The 22,061-nt window shown below is 37.1% G+C and overlaps 1 protein-coding gene across 3 annotated transcripts; it reads right to left on the bottom strand.

Moving 5' to 3' along the window:
* Positions 1–3,329: 3,329 nt before the first annotated feature.
* On the bottom strand, positions 3,330–20,950 carry LOC140813040 (uncharacterized). Of its 3 annotated transcripts, XM_073171452.1 has the most exons (23): positions 20,012–20,950; positions 19,233–19,348; positions 18,078–18,154; positions 17,949–17,995; positions 17,437–17,590; positions 17,137–17,265; positions 16,937–17,062; positions 10,357–10,412; positions 10,170–10,269; positions 9,921–10,038; positions 9,491–9,697; positions 8,656–8,989; positions 7,999–8,092; positions 7,472–7,580; positions 6,951–7,222; positions 6,667–6,794; positions 6,276–6,510; positions 5,590–5,778; positions 5,180–5,466; positions 4,682–4,871; positions 4,145–4,387; positions 3,809–3,885; positions 3,330–3,717 (listed from the first exon to the last, which is right to left on the bottom strand). In XM_073171452.1, the coding sequence occupies exons 1-23, from the start codon at positions 20,812–20,814 to the stop codon at positions 3,570–3,572; spliced, it is 4,239 nt and encodes a 1,412-aa protein (XP_073027553.1). In that variant the 5' UTR covers positions 20,815–20,950; the 3' UTR covers positions 3,330–3,569. The 3 variants fall into 3 exon arrangements, 2 of the variants coding, with proteins under 2 accessions (XP_073027553.1, XP_073027552.1); XM_073171451.1 differs by having other exon boundaries at positions 17,437–17,556; positions 17,949–18,154; positions 20,012–20,949; XR_012113818.1 differs by having other exon boundaries at positions 3,578–3,717; positions 4,145–4,293; positions 17,437–17,556; positions 17,949–18,154.
* Between the last annotated feature and the right edge of the window lie 1,111 nt (positions 20,951–22,061).

Raw genomic sequence — 22,061 nt, forward strand, 5'->3', positions numbered from 1 at the left:
ATTTGGAAGTCTTGTTTACGTTCTGTACAATGAGCAAGAAAGATCGAAGTTGGATTCGAAATTCAGAAAATGTATTTTCTTGGGTTATACCGATGGAGTTAAGGGGTTTGGCTTGTGGGATCCTACTGTCCAGAAGCTTATCATCAGCAGAAATGTTATCTTCGATGAAGATAAAGTAAAGGGAGATAAAGGCATGCTTAATTCAGAAACTACTATATTTCAGGTGGAAAATAAGACGGACTAATGTCAAATTTCTTGTAATGCAGTACCAGAGCACGAAGAACAAGAACGTGTTGAGTTTGAGGTTTCCATTGTGAGGCAGTCAACTCGACATAGAAGACCACCAAGTTGCTTTCAAATTATGTCATTGAAAGTAATATTGCATATTGTCTATTATCAGAGCCATCGAGTTTTCACGAGGCTACTCAAAGCTCGGATGTATCATTGTAGATGATATCAATGCAAGAAGAGTTGGAGGCATAAGACAATAATAACACTTGGGATCTTGTTACACTACCACGAGGGAAGAAAGCCTCTGGAAATAGATGGGTCTATAAGATCAAGCGTGATCGAAATAGCCAAGTGGAGCGGTATCGTGCTAGGTTGGTGGTACAAGAGTATGGTCAGAAAAAAGACATTGACTTCAATTAGATATTTTCTCATGTGGTTAGGCTTACAACAGTCAGGGTAATGTTGGCGTTGTGAGCAGTGGTTGAGCTATATCTAGAACAGCTAGATGTAAAAACTGTGTTTCTTTATGGAGATCTGAAGAAAAAATCTATATGCTCCAGCCAGAAGGTTTTGCGGAAAAAAGAAAAAATAACTTGGTTTGCAGGTTGAACAAGTCTATCTCAAACAGGCGCCAATGTGTTGATACAATAGATTTGATTCCTATATCATGAGCCTTAGATACAACAGATTGAGTGCAGACCGTTGTATGTATGCAATAGTTCTGATGATGATTATATTATTTTGTTGTTGTATGTGGACGACATGTTAGTAGCAGGCCCCAACAAAGATCAGTTCCAAGGATTGAAGGCACGATTAGCAAGGGAACTTGATATAAAAGACTTGGGACCAGCAAACAAGATTCTAGGGATGCAAATTCATCGAGACAGAAGTAACAGAAAGATTTGGCTTTCCCACAAAAATAATTTGAAGAAAGACTTGCAACGCTTCAACATGCAAGATAGTAAGCCAATTTCAACCCATCTTCATGTTTGCTTCAAGTTATCCTCCAAGATGCGTCTCATCAGTGAAGCAGAGAGAAATAAAATGTCTCGAATACCATATGCATCATCATGAAAAGTTTGATGTTCGTCATCATCTGTACAAGGCCAAACATTGCTCAAGCAGTAGAAGTAGTTAGTCGGTATATGACGAATCTTGGATGATAGCACTAGAGCACTATTAAGAGGATCATTAGATACATTAAGGATACCTCAAATTCTGCATTATGTTATGAAGGATCAGATTTTACACTGAAGGACTATGTCGATTCAGATTATGCATGAGATCCTAATAAGAGGAAATCTACTACTGGTTATATGTTTACACTTGCAGAGGAGCAGTAAGTTGGGTTTCAAAACTGCAAACAGTTATGATATTATCTACAATGGAGGTAGAATACATGACAGCTACTCAAGCTTGCAAAGAGGTAATATGGATTAAAAGGTTATTGGAGGAGATCAAGCACAAACAAGAGAATATTTCTTTGTTTTGTGACAGTTAAGGGTGTGCAAAATCTCGGTTAAATCGAATTAACCGACCGAATCGAATTAATTCGGAAACTTGGTTCGGAACGGAAGTTCGGTTTTGAAATTTTCAACAATCGGTCAATTCGATTTGGTTACGGTTTTAATTTGAAAAATTCGGTTAAACCGAGTTAGTATATATATTAATTTAAATTGTATATGGGCTATAAAAATACATTAGAAGGAAACTCAACTTCATATGTTAGAAAGAAGCTCATTCATCCAATAATTTTATCTTCAATATTTCTATTTGTTATTGATTTTTTTTTGTTCAATGTTTCTTGTTATTTACAAGCTCTCCATTGTTTTGTTTTTTTTTTTTGTTAAAATTCACACTTTTCAAAAAATATCGATTATTTCGATCGATGGTCGAAATAACCGATTTGAAAATCGGTTCGGTTAATTCGGTTTTTATGAATATTTTGATCGGTTCGTTTATTCGAAAATAAAATCGATTAAATCGGTTATAGGTCTATTCGGTTCGGTCGATAACTGAATAGACCGATTGCATACCCCTACTGATAGTCAGAGTGTCTTGCACATCGCAAGGAATCCGGTCTTTCATTCCAGTACGAAACACATTAGAGTTCAATTTCACTTTACACGGGAAGTAACAGAAGAAGTGTGGATACATAGAAGATCCATACAAAAGACAATATAGCTAATGTTCTGACCAAGTCAATATCACCACTCCTCAAATGGTCTAGCGGAAATGTAAAGAGTAGGGACCGACAAGATTGAAAAAATGTGTGGATATATATTTTATTCTCATGTCAAATATCGAAGTGGAAGAAATGTAGACAAATGTTTATTAAATGGATGAGCAGACAACCACGTTAATAGGGGTGGTTGGGTATCTTATGCAGCGAAATTTTCAGATCAAAGAAATATGCAGATAGAAGACGCGTTTTTATACACGTTTTCACATGGACGAAAAGCATTCAGAAATCATCATTTCATCGAGTTTTCTCTCATCTTATAGCATTTAAGTACTTACTTCTATAATATTTGTGAGATATTTGTTATTCTATATTAAGAGACATTTAGTGGTTGCACACTATAAAATATAATTGTGAAATTCTTCTGTTGCTCGTGATTTTTACCCTAATAATTTTTAAATTTTTTTTCATGTAAATTTCGATGTTCAGTTTTTATACTTTATTTTCATATTATCATCTCAAACTGTCACACATAGGACCAACATAAAACACATATTTCAGTCGATTATATGATTAATATTTTATTTCATTCATTTTATAATAGCAGGCTTCTCAACTCTCCATTAAAACAATATCCGGAAGCAATTTTTTGCCCCAAATACACTCACTCATGATCATATTGACAACCATTATACAATAACATTGTTAATACTCGGGATTTAGGGAATACCTGCAAGACGAAGAAAATCCTACTTTTACAGAAGAGGTGGTAAACTATTCTACTCAGATTCGGCTCGATTTATATTAAAAAAAAAAAAAAAAAAAAAAAAAAAAAAAAAAAAAAAAATCATTGAACTAACAATGCGAGCTTATATCCAATGTGATTCTCAAATTTATATTATAAACGCCTAACTACTTGACAAGAAATAATTTCTTTTCACAAAGCACTGTAACTATGCTTCTACCTAGTTCAAAAGATAGGTTGGCTTATATACAAATTGCAGTAACACACTACTTACAATAACCCCTTTCAAGATAAATTTAATTACATGTGTGAACCCCAAAATGACTACCACAAATATTCATATTGAACAAGAAACCCATAAGAAAAACTTGATGGGCATTGGAGTGGAAAATATTTGCTTCAATAAATAGACTACGACTGCCAAAACAAGTCGAAGTCGTCACTGTACAACGAACTATCCTTGATTTCCAGATCAGCCACATGCCAATTTACGAACCGAGATTGGATGCATTTACACAAAAGAAGTGCAATGGGAAAGACCCACCAATCGCTTTCATCCCTGGGCGCGTAAATATAGAAGGAAGATCGTCACAAACACGTGTTAAAAGAAATAGACTAATGATGTTTGAAAATCTGGAGATTTGGCTCACATGTTCCATGGTTGAAAAGGGAGTCTTTCACTTGATTTCGTACGGTAGTGCACATAGAAACAAATGAACGCAACACCCTGGAGAGAAACCAATGAAGTAAGACCTTTAACAGGAACCAAATATTAAATAGTGATCTTTTCCAGAATATGGTCCCAATGTTCAAAATTAACAAGTGATAATATTACTGGAAAGCAAAAGATGAGAAGTGAAACTTAAATAAGATGAATAAGAAACAAAGTTGAGCTATTTGATTCGTAAAAAAATAAAATTATTTAACCCTTTGATGAGTGGTCTATGATTAAACCATATTGATCGAGAACGGATAAAGCAACTTACAACATTTATCAAAGATGTGATGTTCCACAAAGCATATGCGCGTGCAAGACCTGATGATCGCCGTGGTCCATGGCAGAACAAAGCATTAATTCCAGTAGGGAGCGGAAGCAAGATCCCCAACGGTAAAATAAACAAAACAAAAAAGACGTCTGCGAGAGAAAATGAATACAGCTGGAGCAGAGTGAGCAGCACTAAACTAAAATCTCCTAGAAGAAGGATAGAAATGACCAAACCAACAAGATCCTGCAGCAGAAGAAAAAAAAAGTTTACGGGAAAATGACATTAAATAAATGCATAAGATAGTCAGGTTGGGTTCGGGTGGTTTGTAGACACAAAACTTCAGTTTGTACAGTATACACTACCGTACAGACACACACAGTATCAATTATATACCTATTCGGGTATGTGGAAGTTGGTGCAGAGTCAGAACTGAAACCAATTTTTTATCATCTTAGATTCTTAATCATGTAAAACTCAACCAGACACACTTGCACACACACAATGCACAGATATAAACAGAGATAAGAAAATAGATACCTGGTGGCCAACTGGTTTAGTATTCTGAATCAGAAAAGAGAGCAGAAAAAAAATATCTCTTCTCTCTTCAAGCACCTTCAAGCTTCTAATATCTAAAATCCCGCCACAAATCTTCCACCGTGGATTACCATCGGTGCTTATCTGAGTTTGACCTGAATACGCCTTATTCTTTGAATAGATACTGATGGAACTACATGACAACAAGACAAAGGGACCAAAAGTTGGTTAGACCAAAGAATATTGGAAAGGATGTAATGTTTCACAGGAGAATGTCAATAAATATAAAATCATCCAAACCACCTTCATGTGTATGACGTCAGGAAAAAAGTGACTGAAATGGCCTCCACATCGGTAAAACATTATCCAAATCACAAAAATATCTTTAAGAGTCGGTATGTAAAATTTTGTGCATGAGCTCACGCAAAGGGAAGCCTTTATAGCAGATTAAAGATAATACTTTACGAATATATGCTATAATGTTGAAAACAAATATCATACCGTGAATGCTGTTGGTTTCCTAGTCCATCATCACATCTTAACGATTCAATATCTTTGTCTTCATCAACAGCATAAACTAAAAGCCCATAATGACAATACCCATCAGTTGTTGATGGAAACCAGGCAAGATCGGCATGCACCCCATAGTTCCTTAATGCAGGATTTGCAAATAATTCCAACCATCGAAGGATTCGGTGAAATTTTGATCTCAGAAAACCCCTGTGTGCCAAGCGCAATTGCGCATTTAAACCAGCCACAAAGCGGTACCACACTGTTGGTGGCACAGACTGTCAGAAAAGGTACAAGTCAGTATAATTTGGCATTTTGTTGACGAGTACAAGACAAATGGCTTTTTTTAAGTATAATCTTCTTCTATGTATGGACCTCAATTTCATGGCATAATGACACACCTGACTCATGAGATTGGTGATGATGTTATCATTATGAAGTGAAAAAGGAGTCATGTAGCTTCCATCACCCCCAAAGAGTAGAGAGATCGGATATCTTTGACAGAGACTAGGAGGAAGATCACTTCTCCTTTCATCACCACCAAGAAAAAAGTCAATATAAGCTAGCATTAAATCTGGAGTTGCGGCAACCTACAGTCGCAAACATGAATAATTACTAACTTAACAGCTCAGGTCATAACGACATCTTTTTAATGTTACCATGATACTCATCCACTTGCATGGGCTATCTCTGGACCATGTTCCAACCATTCTCCCCAAATTTTTTTTCAACAACCACACCAATGATGTAGAGCAAACTCATGTCTCTTACTTATTTTGGTTAGAGTGAATGAGCGACACTTCTTGTGAAATAATACAATTTATAATTATAATCTCCAGAACATAAAAAACTCATTGATGGCTAATGTTGGTCATAGGCCAACCAGAAACGGGCATGGGTCAAAGATTTTTTAAATGTCTCATTGAGAAAAAAACTTGGAGCAGGTGAAATGGTGGTATCACACATAAACCAAAGGATTAGTACTACGATGGAGCATGAAGAAGGCATGCTCAAATATAGGATATCTATTCAGAGCATGAAGAACGCATGCATAATTCAAACAAATAAGGATCCTTTAGAAAATAACCTTGAGGCCTTCGTACAGTGCACGTGAACGACAAGAACGTAGGCAAGCATGATCATATTCAGACCGCACAAATTCACGTAATCGCTGTAACTTCATTCTCCGTCGCCATTGTTGCCATGACCACGCGAGAGGATATGCAAGAAAACAGAGAACATTATGTACTGACCCTTCCCACCATTGATATGCAGCTAGAGCATTCATCTCATCCACGAACGTAACAAATGCACCCTCATATCTACCATTTCAATAAGAAAGAGTTCAGACCATTAATGTCAAAGTGTAAAAGATGGATCATAAAAGTAAATGCTTGGTTAAACAAGTAATTAATGCATATCAACAATGAATCACCGGAACAAGAATCTGGTATGGAAAAACGAGAGAAATAACTTACATTATTCCTTTAACTTGTTCAGGAGGTGTATGAGGAAGATGCCAAGGTTCACGAAATGTGTTTGGACCCAAAAAATACATTCTATGCACATGACTCTGGGATTTCTCAACTCTGTTACTTTCCAAAACCTGATTGGGAAACGGAATGTCGAAATTAGTCGAAATTACATTCCTCATTACCATAAAATTCTAGGTTTGCATTAAAATTGCAATCTGTATTTCCCCCATAATCTTATAACTTTTAAATTTAGCAAAACTAAATGTGCTAGGTTCTCCAGAAAATACTTCATTTAGCGACTCCAGGAAAGGGACTGAATTATCCGTTTGAGAATCCTGCTTTGTAGGAACAGCCCCTGGTGATTCATCAACCCCAATAAACTTCGCGCGTGCAACACTGAGAACCAATGCAAGCAAAATGAGTAGGCCCAATAGCAGCAGACCGAACCACCAGGGTCCTCCAAATTTATACACCAACTGTTCAAGAGCTGTGTAACAGTGAGGCATGTGATATCTCCCAGAAACACATTTGTAAGGGCAAGGTGTTTTCGTAGCACCACCTGCTTCGGGCAACAGTAACCTCAGTTAAACATAAGCCTGAATTACACGTAACATGAAGACGATCCAACACGAGTGTAACTTATGACTATGACAGAGCACACAATAATTTATCTGAAGCCCACTGATAGAGCGTAACTCAAAAGTTTCCATGTTTTCGCAAATCTATGTTTTTATAAAAATAAATACTGCTCCAAATTTTCAAGAAAAATAAACTTTCCATAAAAACACAATCCAACAGTATATTATACCTCGGACAGGAATATAAACACCACGATTAGGAAGTTGACTCCCTGGACATGACAAACAGAGGGATCTATCTGATCCAGTAGCATTTTTATAAGTGCCAGCTGGACATTCCTGCATAATTAAGAGAAACATTATCAGAGAGCTTCTTCTCTATCACCTTTTACCTTGTAGTTTCTGGAATGTCAAAAATTCCTCTGGTTTGTCAGATAACTAAGAGAACAAACATAGTAATCATCAAGTGAAATCTAGAAAAAGAAGTTGGCAGTTTCCAGGTTAGTCACAACATTGCAAAAAAAAATCGCAATGGGTAAGTGAATGAAATGAGGCAACAAAAATTTTTTATGTTGAACATTCAGTAATCAATTAAATTACCACAATGTAACTAAATGTTGTAGTTTTTAGCTTTTGAGTTCAAATTAATCAAAGGCCAATTCGGTAATTACTGTTAACTCTTTTAACAAAACTTAGAATTTTGGGAAGGAGAAGGAAATTTTTAGAAATTGCTCCCAAGCAAATAATAATGAGCTACCTCGCAGAAAGTTCCATAAAGGCCTTTTGGGCAAGCTTTACCACTGACAGTTCCATTTTCACCTGGAAGACCTTGGTTGCCACCTAATCCACCCCTGTAGTACAAGCAGAGAATTTAGTATAACTGACATAATGCGATTCACACAACAATAGTACGTAGAAAAATATGAGATAATTATCAAATCATGCTATATCCATTCATTTCAAAGGAACTGCACTCACCCAAAGAAAAGCAAAGTCCAACAATTCGTTGTTTTACAATTAATTTCAATGATGCAAGTACTTAATACAAAGAAAAGTTGATGCAAGTACTTAATAAAAAGAAAAGTCTGTCCAACAAATTTCACTAACCTAGAGCTCATGAGAGGTGGCTCAAATTGTAGTTTGATACTTTAAAACGTACATTAGGCCAAATGACATTTCCTTCAACCCACAAATTCCATTTTTATATCTAGTTCAGTCCCCAGAGCCTTGCCATTTAAAAAAACTTAACAAATAGCCATGTGCAGGATATAATCGGGATTTTTCTCGAAGAAATCCATCGACAATAAAGCCACACACATTTTGTTCTTTATACACATAAACTAGCACTATCATATGATAAAACATAAAAAACTTGGGATAAATCACCAACTGTAGGTTAAGTATCTGCACTAACCTTGTACGAATGCTTCCATTCACTTCAGCCAATGGCCAATATAATTCTCCAGTGGGAATGCCTGACCAGTGAAAATGGATCCTACCACCACCACCTCCTCCACCACCACTTAGGCTGCCATGACCTCCGACACTTGATAAACTTCCAGATTCACAAAGAGCCAGAGAGTGCAAAAACACCAAGATAGTTCCACCAGATCCACCCCCAGGCCCTATATTTGCATCATTACTTAATGCATACTCCTGTTGGAGGTTCTCTCCAAAGCTGTCTCCATCAGCTGTAACAGAACCTTCGACAAACAAATTCATTAATGGATGCTCCAGCGAACCCATCACTGCAAGGAAGAGGGAAATCAAGATCAAAAGAAGAAAAGCAAATATTTTTAGGAATGGAGAGAAATAAGTTCTGCAATAAATATATGTTGCATAATAACGTCTCTATGCTTGGAAAGTTATTTTGAGAATACAGTGTTGGGTTAATGTTACAAAAACTGTTTCCATTTATATACAAAATCTGCTCAATCGAATCTAGAATACGATATAACTAAGTAGCCCAAAACACTGCACATGGTTTATGGACTTATGATAACAATAAGCCCAAAACATACGATGAGAGAATTTAAGAAAGAAGAGAAATATAAATTTATCCACATGCAAAATTCAATATGTTGAAGCTTTAGCTCTCATGACGATCTCCACTCTAGAACCACCAAAACAACAGTATCCAGTTTTCATATAACCTCAATTCTTGGTTAAGACAACATGACATAGGAAATGTCATTCCTTGATTCTATAGAAGTAAAAACCATAACAAATCAGCTGAAACTTGAGCTCACCCAAAATGCCAGCACCAGCAGAGACAGCCAAGCTATCATTTCCACTTCCACTGCCCAATTCACAGGGCAAATTTGTGTCTCCATATGATATGCCACCCTCGATGCAGCTGTCATTGTAACAGCCCATTCCACCTCTACCACCATGTCCACCACCACTGCCAAGACCATTGCTCAATAAACTTCCTCGGCCAACACCGCCAATGCAACCTGCATAAATAGTAGATACTTAATTGTCAAACACATGAAATGAGATTCAGTTACATGGATACATCTAACTCTTGGCTAATTTAGAGATTGTTCCACTAATTCAAGTAAAAGGTAATAGGAAAGTTTCCCATTCGTCGAAGATTTTTTAAGCTGGTGAAGTTGAGAGACATGCCTCGCAGAATGATATTAAGTGATGCAGCGTGAAGGAAAGACGTAATCATACCCATTCCTGATGAGCTTATAGTTCCAGAAGAGTGGACATAGATGGCCTTTGCTCTATGAAAATGAACGATAGAACCTTCGATAAAACCTTTAACAATGATATCCTCCACTCGACAAATCTACAAAAGAAACAGTTGTAAATATTTATGGAACTTAACCAGAGAAAGAAATAACAAACAGTGATATTATTTTGAACCGCACTGAATGGAAACATGCAAATCACATTATTTCTACGTGGCAAATTCCACACCTGTAGGGTAAAGGACAAAGAAGAATTCACGTTACAATCTTCAGGTGGATGAACCAGTTCGGTGGGACAATCTTGTGATTCACAAGCCAGTATAGCCATTCTAACAAGTAGCAAAAATCAATAAAGAGTGAGAAAAGATATTGCATTTCTCATGCTATTTAAACAGGAACTGGAAATCATAACTTACCTGTCTTCGTTAGAGGCACTTTTTAAAGGACCACGGATAATAGACCCAGGGCCTATCTTCATTATGGCATGAGAAAGAAAGCACAAAACAGCCCCGTTAAGTATTAAAAAAATTGATGTGTCCGCTACCTAAAGCTGTAGAACATACAAACTATCACACAACAGCACTTGGTTAAAGACCAATTGCAATCCTATCCAGGAGCACAGGCACTTAAAAATAATTGCCGACATTAGCAAGTCTTGCTAGGTTGAATATAAAACACGCTCTGTAAAAAATATTCGTTTTACATTCACAAATAGCAAGAAGTTGAATATTTTAAAATTTTTAAAGTGACATTTGACATCAACTTTTATAGCTCTCAATGCTTATTTTCTTTTGAATGAAAGTGGTGGGTGAAAAGGCATGTATAATGTAAAATACAACAAAAAATATCTTATCAGTGTTGAAGTTCGGAAATAGAAAGTACACCAAGACAACAAAAACATTAAAGCACAACGTAGTTGAGTGGCTGAGGCACGGAGCTACCACAGGGCTACAATTATATCGACAAAGAGCAAGACAGAAATCATAAATGCCAAGAGAGCCAACACAAGAATTTAAATATATCATTTTCTGCTTACTTTTCCAGTACAAAACTAACTCAAGTGAAAATAAATTATGATAATCACACAAAATTTGTGATGTGACAGTAAAGGCAGACCATCAACAATTTGGAAGCTTGCGGCTGTGGTGTTCAAAATGGTAGCACATTGAGCCAAATTCAATAGGCTAAGAAGACCAAAAAGGAACCATCAGCTGTTGGTCAAAAACTAATTTCAAGAGCAGAGTCCACAAGATTTTAAAAGGCTTTTAGTGAGATCACTCAAGATTTTGAAGACTAAACCAAGTTAATATAGACCAACTCGTACATGAAGAACTGAATTAGATCAGCCTGCTTGAAACATAAGATTAGAAGCCTATTTGTGGGCTCAATTTACTTGGATTTTATCCATTATATTCAGATTATTTGATCTAATAATTTGATGGGCTGGTATAGTCGTTATTGCATAATTTATTCTCAACCTATGTATATACACGTAGGGGATTGAGTTCGTGACGACATTTGGAGTTATGCAGTTCATACTACAAGCAAATTTTTACTTGACTGCAAACAAACTTGTGGAGGTCAACTGGACTTCTCATTTTCGATTCAGTAGAGAAATAGTATCCGAAATCCCTTCCACTCTTGGTGATATTCGGTTTCCGATTAAACCATAATCGCGGGATTTTTTTTTCAAATCAAAGCTAGATTTAGCTTCCAGGATATAAGTTTGTTATTGCGGTGGTTACTGTTAGCTAGTATATAGGAGATAAGTCATCACAATAAACGCGTTTTGCAATTTACTTTCTAGTTGGTAGCGGTTAATGCACATACGAGAAATACATTCTCTAATTCAGATCTTGTGCACTTTAACATGGTATCAGAGCAAACAATCACTCGTTTCTGCTGCTGGACTCCGGTTTTTGATTTGATGCAGACAAGATCTAGCTAAACTAGCTGCAATTCACTAAGTGCTCGCCACAATCGTTATTTTTTCGGCAAATCGAGATCTAGCTCGCGACTGAAGAATTCTCTTCGGCGAAGAAGTGCTCGATTGAGATCTGATATATGTTGCTGATTGCAGTTATTCGAATTTTCTTCCCTGATTTCGTGATGGCAACCGCAATTGTTTTCAATGATCCGTTGTTTCCACATCCTTCGGACATGCTAGGTATGAATTTGGTGAATGATAGGCTCCTTGGAGTTGAGAACTATGGAATCTGGAGTAGAGCTATGCATATTGCGTTAAGAGCTAAGAACAAAATCAGCTTCATCGATGGATCATATCCACGGCCTGAAGTTGGACATGCCACTATAAACCAGTGGGAACGATGCAATGCTCTGGTTCTTTCATGGATCAATCCATGAAAACCGTTTCCAAAGAGATTTTTGGAGGTATTGTCTATTCCACAGATGCATCAGTAGTTTGGTCTAATTTGAAGGAGCGATTTGATAAGGTAAACATGTCACGAATCTTCTCTATTCATCGTGATATCAGCTGATTGGTTCAAGGAAATAATATTATCTCTGTCTATTACTCCAAACTTAAGCATCTTTGGGGGCGAGTATGCTTCTTTAGTCATTTTTCCTTCTTGTGAATGTGACACTGCAAAGCAATACTTGAAGCACGAACAACAGCAAAGGTTGCTCTAGGATTGAATGATAGCTATATGTCAATTCGTAGCCAAATCCTTATGATGGATCCACTCCCCAATGTTGGACAAGCCTTTTTTATTTTATCACAAGAGGAAACACATCGATCTTTGGTTCCAGTGGATACACAGCCAGCTTCTATATTCTACTCCTCACAATATAAGTCCGAGGAAACTAAGAAGTATCAGACTCAGAATCCAAATCTCAATCATTGCGAGTATTGTAACATGACAAGGCATACTAAAGCCATATGTTACAAACTAATTGGCTATCATCCAGGGCACCGTTTCTATGGGCAGCAACTTCATTCTGACAATAAAAGGAGTTTCAGGAGTATGGAAAACCTAAGAAACCACATGTGGCCGTGAATTTAGCAGAAGACTGTCACTCTAAGGAAGAAGAAACAGCCACCAACAAGCCTGTTGTCCGAGTTAACACTTCAGTACAATATGCGGAGATATGAAGTTGTTGGGGGCTAATACCATTCACTCTTCCAAGGATCCAGTTGCTAATATGGCAGGTAATATGTTGAAGTTTTGTGATGACTAGATCATAGATACTGGTGCAAATGAACATATCACAAGATGTTCATCTCTCTTGCGATGTGCTAAATCCATGACAGATTCCTCTAGTTCTGTTAGGCTGCCAAATGGTAGCAAACTTGTCATAAGTCATATTGGTTAAGTTACCCTATCATCATCTATTACCTTGCCTAATGTGCTTTGTATTCCTCATTGCAATTCAATCTTTTGTCTGTCTCTAAGTTAACCAAAACTCATAATTGCTTCATCATATTCTACCCACGTTTTTGCCTATTTCAGGACCTAACAAATGGGAGGATAATTGGGATTGGTAAAGAGAGAAATGGGTTGTATCATCTCACCAACCACCTGTTCCAGCATTCAAGTACAGCCAACAATGAGCCTTCGCCTTCATGTTTTGATTCTCGTTGTAATATTTTACAGTTTCAGCATAGCCTTGTTGTTCCTAGGATTTCTATTGACTGTGATATTTGGCATAAGAGATTAGGCTACATGTCAATTTCTCGAATGTCTTTGTTGCCATTTTTATCTAAAAACATATCCTTAACACATTGTACAGTTTGCCCACAATCAAAACAAACAACATTGGCATTTCCCAAAGTGAGTGTCTTTAAGTCATTGCATCTATTTCAGCTTATACATGCCTATATTTGGGGTCCTTTCCATACACCTACATATAATGAGGAGAGGTATTTCCTAACTATCTTGATGATTTTTCTCTGCGTACTTGAGCATTTCTTATGCATTCTAAGCTTGATGTATTTCGTCAGCTCAAGCAATTCTTTGCTTTAGTAGCACAACAATTTTCAGCCAAAGTTAAATCGATCTGAAGTGCTAATGCTGCAGATTTTTTCAAAATGGAGTGTCAAGATTTCTTCTCTTCTCTTGGTGTGGTTCATTTCACTTCTTGTCCATATACACCCCAACAAAATGGGGATGTTGAACGAAAGCACACTTTCTTGAGATAGCAAGAGCTTTGCCATTTCAATCTTCTTTTCCTCTTAAATTTTGGGGAGACTGTGTTTTGGCTGTTGTCTACCTTATAAACAGAACACCAAGCCCATTATTATGCAATAAAACACCTTTTGAGTCATTGTTTCATAAAGCTCCTTCTTACTGTCATTTGAGAACACTTGGATTTCTTTGTTATGTTACTTCCCATCATCTTGATCACAAGTTTTCTGCCCGTGCAACAACCTGTGCTTTTCTAGGTTACTCAAATGTGCAAAAGTGATATAGGGTCATGAGTCTTGAGAGTAAGAAATTGCTTACATCCAGAGACATTGTTTTTCATGAGACCATATTTCTTTTTGCCACAAAGATTCCTTTTGTCCTTCCTTTTCCACACCATTTACCTAGTTCAGATTCTTTTGAGAGTTCATCGCCTGTATCTGATCCTTCTACATTGCAGTTACATGATCCTAGCATTTTTCCACCTCTACACCGATCTTCTAGGACACAAGTTGCACCTCGCTAGACAAAAGATTTTTCTTGTTCAACTCTCCCCCAAAGTCATTCTTCCGAGTTTGTTTATCCATTATCTCATCGTCTATCCTATTCTAAATTCTCTTCCCCGTACCAACATTTCGTGGCTGCTATTTCCTCTACCCATGAACCTCGTTCTTATCATGAGGCAGTTCAGGATACTAGATGGAAAACGGCCATGGATTTGGAACTTGCTGCTTTGGAATCGAACCACACTTGGGATGTGAATTGATCTCCCACATAATACCAATAAACCCATCGGATGTAGTTGGGTCTACAAAGTTAAGCACAATCCAGATGGGTCAGTGGATAAGTTCAAAGCACGTCTAGTTGCGAAGGGTTATACTCAGCAACCGGGAGTTGATTTCCATGATACTTTTTCACCCACGGCCAAGATTGCCACCATTAGGTGCTTGTTGAGTTTAGCAGCAGCCTATCAGTGGCCCATTACACAGATGGATGTGGCCAATGCATTTCTTCAGGGTGATCTGGATGAAGAGATTTTTATGACACTACCACTTGGTTATCATGTTCAAGATAAACATAAGGTGTGTCGATTGTGTAAGTCATTATATGGACTTAAGTAAGCGTCTCGACAATGGAATCTCAAGTTTCCTGCGATCATGCGTGTCGCAAGATACATACAATCACAGCACGATCATTCATTATTCGTTAAAAAAGATTCCAACCATATTGTGATACTTGTGGTATATGTGGATGACATAGTCATTACAGGGAGTAGTGAGGACACGATTTCTAACTTGAAGTGTTTTTTACATTCTCAGTTACAAATCCGTGATCTTGGGAGATTGGAATATTTTCTGGGCATTGAGGTTGCTCGATCTCATGATGGTATTTATCTCAATCAACAAAAATATGCACTAGAGCTTATTGAGGATGTTGGTGTTTCTGGCATCAAGCCCCTTTTGACACTCCAATGGAGCAACACAAGAAGTTGACAACCGTTGAATTGGACACCTGACTACTCCAACTTCACTTGTGCCATCCGATGATCATTACTTCCAGATTGCGATGCTTATCAACGGTTGGTTGGTCGATTGATTTATCTTACCATTACAAGACTTAATATTTGTTATGTTGTGCAGCACCTTAGTCAATTCATGCATTCCCCAAAGAAATCCCACATGAATGCTGCTGTTAGAGTGGTAAAGTACTTGTAAGGCTCTCCTGGTTTGGGCATTTTACTGTCTTCACAGAATTCTTTGACAGCATATTGTAATTCTGATCGGGCGTCATGTCCTATGTCTCGACGTTCTTTGACTGGTTTTTGTATTCAACTTGGTCACTCATTGTTATCTTGGCGCACCAAGAAACAGAATACCGTCTCAAGATCATCAGCAGAGGCCGAATATCGGGCAATGGCTGCTGCAACTTGTGAGATTGTTTGGATCAGTGGTATTCTCAGTGACATGGGCCTTACCCTGACTAGTCCAGCAAGTTTATTATGTGATAATAAAGCTGCACTACACATTGCAGCCAACCCAATGTATCATGAGAGAACTACACATATTAAAACGATTGCCATTTGATCCAAGAAAAGCTCAAGTTGGGAATCATTCAGACAGCTCGCATTTCCAATGATAATCAACTTGCCGATGTATTCACGAAGAGTTTGGGCAGAGAACAACATGCCTTTTTGTTGTCCAAGCTTGGTCTTTGCAATTTATACCAAGCTTGAGGCGGGGTTGTGTTAGCTAGTATATAGGAGATAAGTCATCACAATAAACGTGTTTTGCAATTTACGTTTCTAGTTGGTTCAGCTACTATAAATAGTAGTTCCCTGTCCTTTGTAGCGGTTAATGCACATACGAGAAATACATTCTCTAATTTCAGATCTTGTGCACTTTAACAGTTACGTCTGATTAAAGACATCCCTAGAAAATTGTTAAATATTGAGAGGGTTCCTTCTATATTGTTACGGTTCACTTCACATTTCTAAAGTGCCAACTAATATTTAATATTTAATTTCTGAAATCCATCAGGTGACTTAATGTGGCATACGAAGAAACAATTGTCCCTTAATAAAGAGAATACTAATATCAAATGAACAAAAACTAACGGAAGCTCAAAAAAATCCAGAAAGGGGTAGAAAGAGAACAAATAAGAAATAAAAAAATATGCTGCTTTCAGATACAAAACTAGAACATGACAAAGCTAGCTAGGCAGCTTGTCAGCATGGGTGAGAAATGACAATCAAAGCATATGCAATTCCATGGCCCACCTCGGAATAAAGCCTTTAGGTTGGAAACATGTAACAAGTCTAAAAAAGCCCAAAAATTTATTTTGCTGTTTTACTTACATTGATTCTATAAAATAATGATAAAACAAGACGTTGAGCTTCAATGCAATCTCCTGGTCCAGATAAATTGAATAAACCTTGCCCATGAACTCCCAAGTTCGCATTTGAATGGATAAGGGATGAATTCTAAACAAAGAATAGACAAACAATTACCAAAACACAAGACAGCTCAAATTTAGGACAAGTAGCTGGTAGCTTACCTTGAGGACTATGAGATTACTCGCCTCCAGCAATGAGGTCTCAACATTATCATCTCCACCACCATCTATTATCATCGTAGAGTTCCACATAAGAAACATTTTGACAGACATGCGAAGGGCCCCAAAAACCTAGGGAAAGAAATGGAAACAAGAAAATCATGTGTCTAAACATAATGTTGGTGCAAGCAGAGGAGCAAAGTTGGATATTATCACATAAACCACATATTAGTGAGTGTGACAGTATTCAGCAAAGCAAATGAATATGCAACCAACTGTAAAATCGAATAATGTGACACTCACTCTTATGACAGAATCACTCATTAATAGCTGTTCTGCCAACATTTCAAACTCCGACATTGAATAATGTGCAAGCCCAAAGCTCAATACACCTCCAGAGCCAAGCCTGATTTGTCCTTGAACCTTTATGATCCACGAAAAAGGCTTGATTAGATCCCTACAACCGTTTATTATCAGTATAAAATGTGCCAACTACAAGTTCATTATATTTTTCAAAGGCTTAGAAAGATAAATGCATATGCAACCAACTATAAAATCGATTCTAATGCCACAGAAATTAAAGCAAGAACATTATGCAGATGATTAAAGTCAATTTTCAAGTCTTTGCCATTGATTACTTTTTAAGAGTTCCAGAAACCCGCCATGGATCATCTAAGATTCAATCGAAGGTGTCAACAAGAAAAAACACGTCTTCTCTTATGTGTATGATCGAAATTACCGACATGCCCAATGTGTCCATCATGTAGTACCTGGCACACTCGTAGCTAGAGGGTGTGATAGTGAAATACACTGACCTGAACACGACTCCACAGCAAGGGAATAGCAGCCTTTGCCTGATTTTCTATAATGACATTTGTCAAAAATGGTTGAGGGAAATCCATTAGAAGCGTGTCTGTATATGTTGATTTGTTATGATTACTCACAGTAAGGCTGAGGGGAACAGTATCATAAAATGTACCCGCGGCCCCAGAATTTTCAGGGCAGCCACGACTACTTCCTCCTGCGTTGAAAGCACAAATTGTCACATTGAAAGATAATTTAAATGCTTCAATTCCTACCGTGTTACAAATGTCTCACGTCGATCATTGAAATTAATAAATAGTAGCTTATAAACAAAAAAAGTGTAATATATATCACCCCGATAGGCAAGTCTTCTTGAGGTGATACCCTTCTTAGGTTTATAATACCACCCAATAAGTCAGCCTTTTGGGATGGTTTCCCTCTTAGGTTTATATCCTAAACCTAACCTAAGATGCAGTGTATAATTTTTAACAAGCTATACACAGCATGAACAAGTAATATATGACCCAGCAGGGTATGCAAGCTAAAGACAAGCGACATGATTACAAACTACAGCAACTACATACATACTACCAAGATGATCAATGAGCAGAGAAGGGATTGGGAGCATTGATATTAATCTGTCAGTTAATTTACTGGATATTCCAAGTATATTCTTTCTATCAACCTTTAACTACATTGGCAGCTTTTGCAAAATCAAATAACCTGAAGTAATAATTTGAACATTTCTCGTAACTCATTTCATAACGTTTCTATCACCAAGTAGTGTGAATGACGATCTTTCAGCTATGAGAAAAAACTCAAATCATTCTAGAACACAGAAAATGAGAATGTCCACCCTGTATTGGAACAACAACCATGTCTAACAACCCATACAATATGAAGTTTCAACCACAGCAAACATAAGAAGAAACAAAACATATTGTGCATATGGTGTGCATGAAGCTCTCTAATCCACTATACTCTTCCAGTTGTCCCTTATGAAATGACAAACAGAAATTTAATATGACATTGCTGCAGAAAGACGGTAAATTTCGGATTGCTTGGGCCTTACACATAGTAAATTTTGGATTGACCCACATTTATTGCAAAAACCCTTGGAAAAGTATTTTACCTCTCCACTATGCCAATTGGAGAAAGTATTTTGTCATGTAATACACAAGATATGAAAATAAAGCAGAAGGCAGTAAAGGCGGTAGAAGAAGGAGAAGCAACAAAGAATAACCAATGGCTAAAAGGAAAAATGAATGGAGAAATAATAATGCAATAGCCCATACCATGTACAGATATGAATGGTACATTGTGCCTGTTAAAAACATCAACTGACACCCTACCACCGCCACCTCCAGAAAAACCACTGCCACCACAGGCACTTATTCTGCCAATTCCAATCCTGCACTTTACAAGAAACTACTTGGATAAGTGAAATCAAACTCTCATATGCACCAACCTTTCGTTGGCCCAATCAAATTAATACGAAAACAAGGCACGGAATAATGATGGATGAGATGAAAATTAGATTATATGGTGTCTATCATCCATAGGTAATGTGGAATGACCAAAGAGTGTTCTGCTAATATCCATACTCCATAGGTCCAACGAAGGAAGGAAGTGGATACCATTACTCATTTGTAAGTTTAACAAATTATGGAGAAACAAGATATTGCCTAAATGGTAAGTACTAAGTAGTAGCATTTGATCGAGAAAATAGCATAGTTCTCCATACTAAAAATAATCCCAAGTGATAATTGGGATATATGATACTGATGCACCTTATATCAAATCAATAAGAACCAATCATTGTGAGCCGCATAAATTCAGAACATGTAGGTCTACAAATATTTCTTATGTTGTGTTCAATGTCAGATAAGACTTGTATAATCTAAGTATACTCATAACTTTTACACTCACGAATTTAGATTACCAACAATGAGGTCTTCAGACCAAATCATCAAAACCAGAAATCAGTGAATACAACTTCAAAGGTATACACGATGATCCAACTTTTTAAAAAATGTAAGATTTAAGTAACACCAAGACTGTAAGAAAAATTTACATCTCATAGGCCTTAATGTAGATACTCCCTCCAGAGCCACCTCCACCTTTGTGGCCCCCATCTCCTCCATCAGCCAAAACACTACCATTGACCTCCAAAAAACTCGTCACAACCATCATTACCCGCCCACCTCCACCGCCCCCGTAATCAACTTCCCTGCTCGTTGTTCCACCCCTACTCCCATAACTCAGTGGTTTAACAACGTCCGACCAAGAATACGTATCACCGCCCCAAACGTCTTCCGGAATCTGGCTCTTATCCCTCAAACAGGCCGCACCTCTGCCCCCATACCCTCCTCCCGCTCCATCCATCCCCTGTGGAGTGCCACTAGTTTGAGGTGGCGGCGAACCTGCCAACCCCGTGGTATTCACAGAAGAGCCATTCCCAAAACTCGCATTGTCTGCAACCAACTGAAAGGCACCACAAACTAGAGCTGAATTTTCTCCCAGCGTGAAGTTTCCTGTGACGTTTATGTCGAGCTCGCAGCCCAAGAAGGAGGAACAATAGATGGAAACATTTGGCGAAATCACGAGATTACCCGTCCCTCTTATGTACACGTTCTTGGTTAAATTCAAATCGGATAGTATGTGGCAGGTGGTGTCCAGCGTACCAACACCCCCAAGATCAGACTCACACGACAGCGATGGGGGGTGCGGCGGCGGAGAAGGAGGCGCCGGTGGACTGTAGTCCTGGTGGAACAACAGCACATCTGCGTCCGGCCAAGAAGTAGAAGATGAAGCCCGGATGACAAAAAGAAGTAGCTGAAACAGCACCAACTCTACATGAAAGGTGAGAACAGCCATGGACTCTGAAATTGATCATCACATCAGCCTGCATGAAATTGAAGTTGGTATGTAGAAATGGTTTTGTCGACATGCATAAGGAATAAAATAGGACATTTTTTGTTCGTTCATTCTCTACTTGACTAGTAGTTATTCATATTATTGCAATTCCACAACGCCACGAACGAGAAAAAAAGAATACACGTGTATTGTAATAATACATAGAATATAAAAGAAAGGTCATCCAATAATTGAACAACTCCATCTATCTATCTATCGAATATTTTCGCTATTATCGGAAGACATACGTGTTTTATTCAATTATTTAATTAATTGTTGCTCCTATGATCAATCTACCACACACACTTCATACGTGTATGTATGTCTGTATATAAATTATTAGACATATATATATATATATCCCCGTCTTTCTCATTCTCTTGGCAGGACACACCAACGCCAAATACTTCACACATCTGCTTTACATAATTATTTTTAGCAACTACGTGACTCAATCATTCACATTTTCTTACATCCTTGTTCCAAATATTTCATAAGTTTCGTATTGGTTTTTTCATCATTTTTAACATTTTATGTTCGAATATAAGACTTCTAAATTTTTCAACCTTAAATTAGAACATCTCTCATCTAATGAATTTTAAAAACTTGCTCAACGGCCAGAGGCGGAGCTACAGCCTCTTATACCCGGGCTTCCATTTTTAAAAAAAAAAATATGTGTAAATTTTTGTATAATTTTTGATAAATTTGGTATTAGCACAGGTAAATCAATTTTAAATATTAAAAGAAGTTAGAGTTTAAACAAAATCAATTAGGTTAAAGAATAAAAAAAAATGTTAGACTTAAAAATAAGATGTTTTATTTTAGATGTTAGACTAAAATAAAATGTTAGACTTAAACGTCATGTAAATGAGTTCTAATATTAAACAAAATCAATTAGGTAGATGGAATTGTTTTCGTAGTAGAGCCTAAAGAATCATAATATAATGCCCTCATTTCTTATAAAACATCTTATTTAAGTCTAACATCTAAAATAAAATGACATAAAAATATTTCAGGAATTTCTAAAAATTATTTTCCACAATTTGCTTTCATGACATAAATATATTGAACTAAAATATCATAACTAGATTTAACATGTTCACTAAAAATATATGCAATGTTACAATAATGTGCTAAAATTAAAAGAGAAGTATGATAATAAACATCGGATAATTGGTCATTATCATCATTAAACACATATAAAATTT

This window comes from Primulina eburnea, chromosome 14, assembly GCF_022965805.1.
Source record: "Primulina eburnea isolate SZY01 chromosome 14, ASM2296580v1, whole genome shotgun sequence".
NCBI lineage: Eukaryota > Viridiplantae > Streptophyta > Magnoliopsida > Lamiales > Gesneriaceae > Primulina > Primulina eburnea.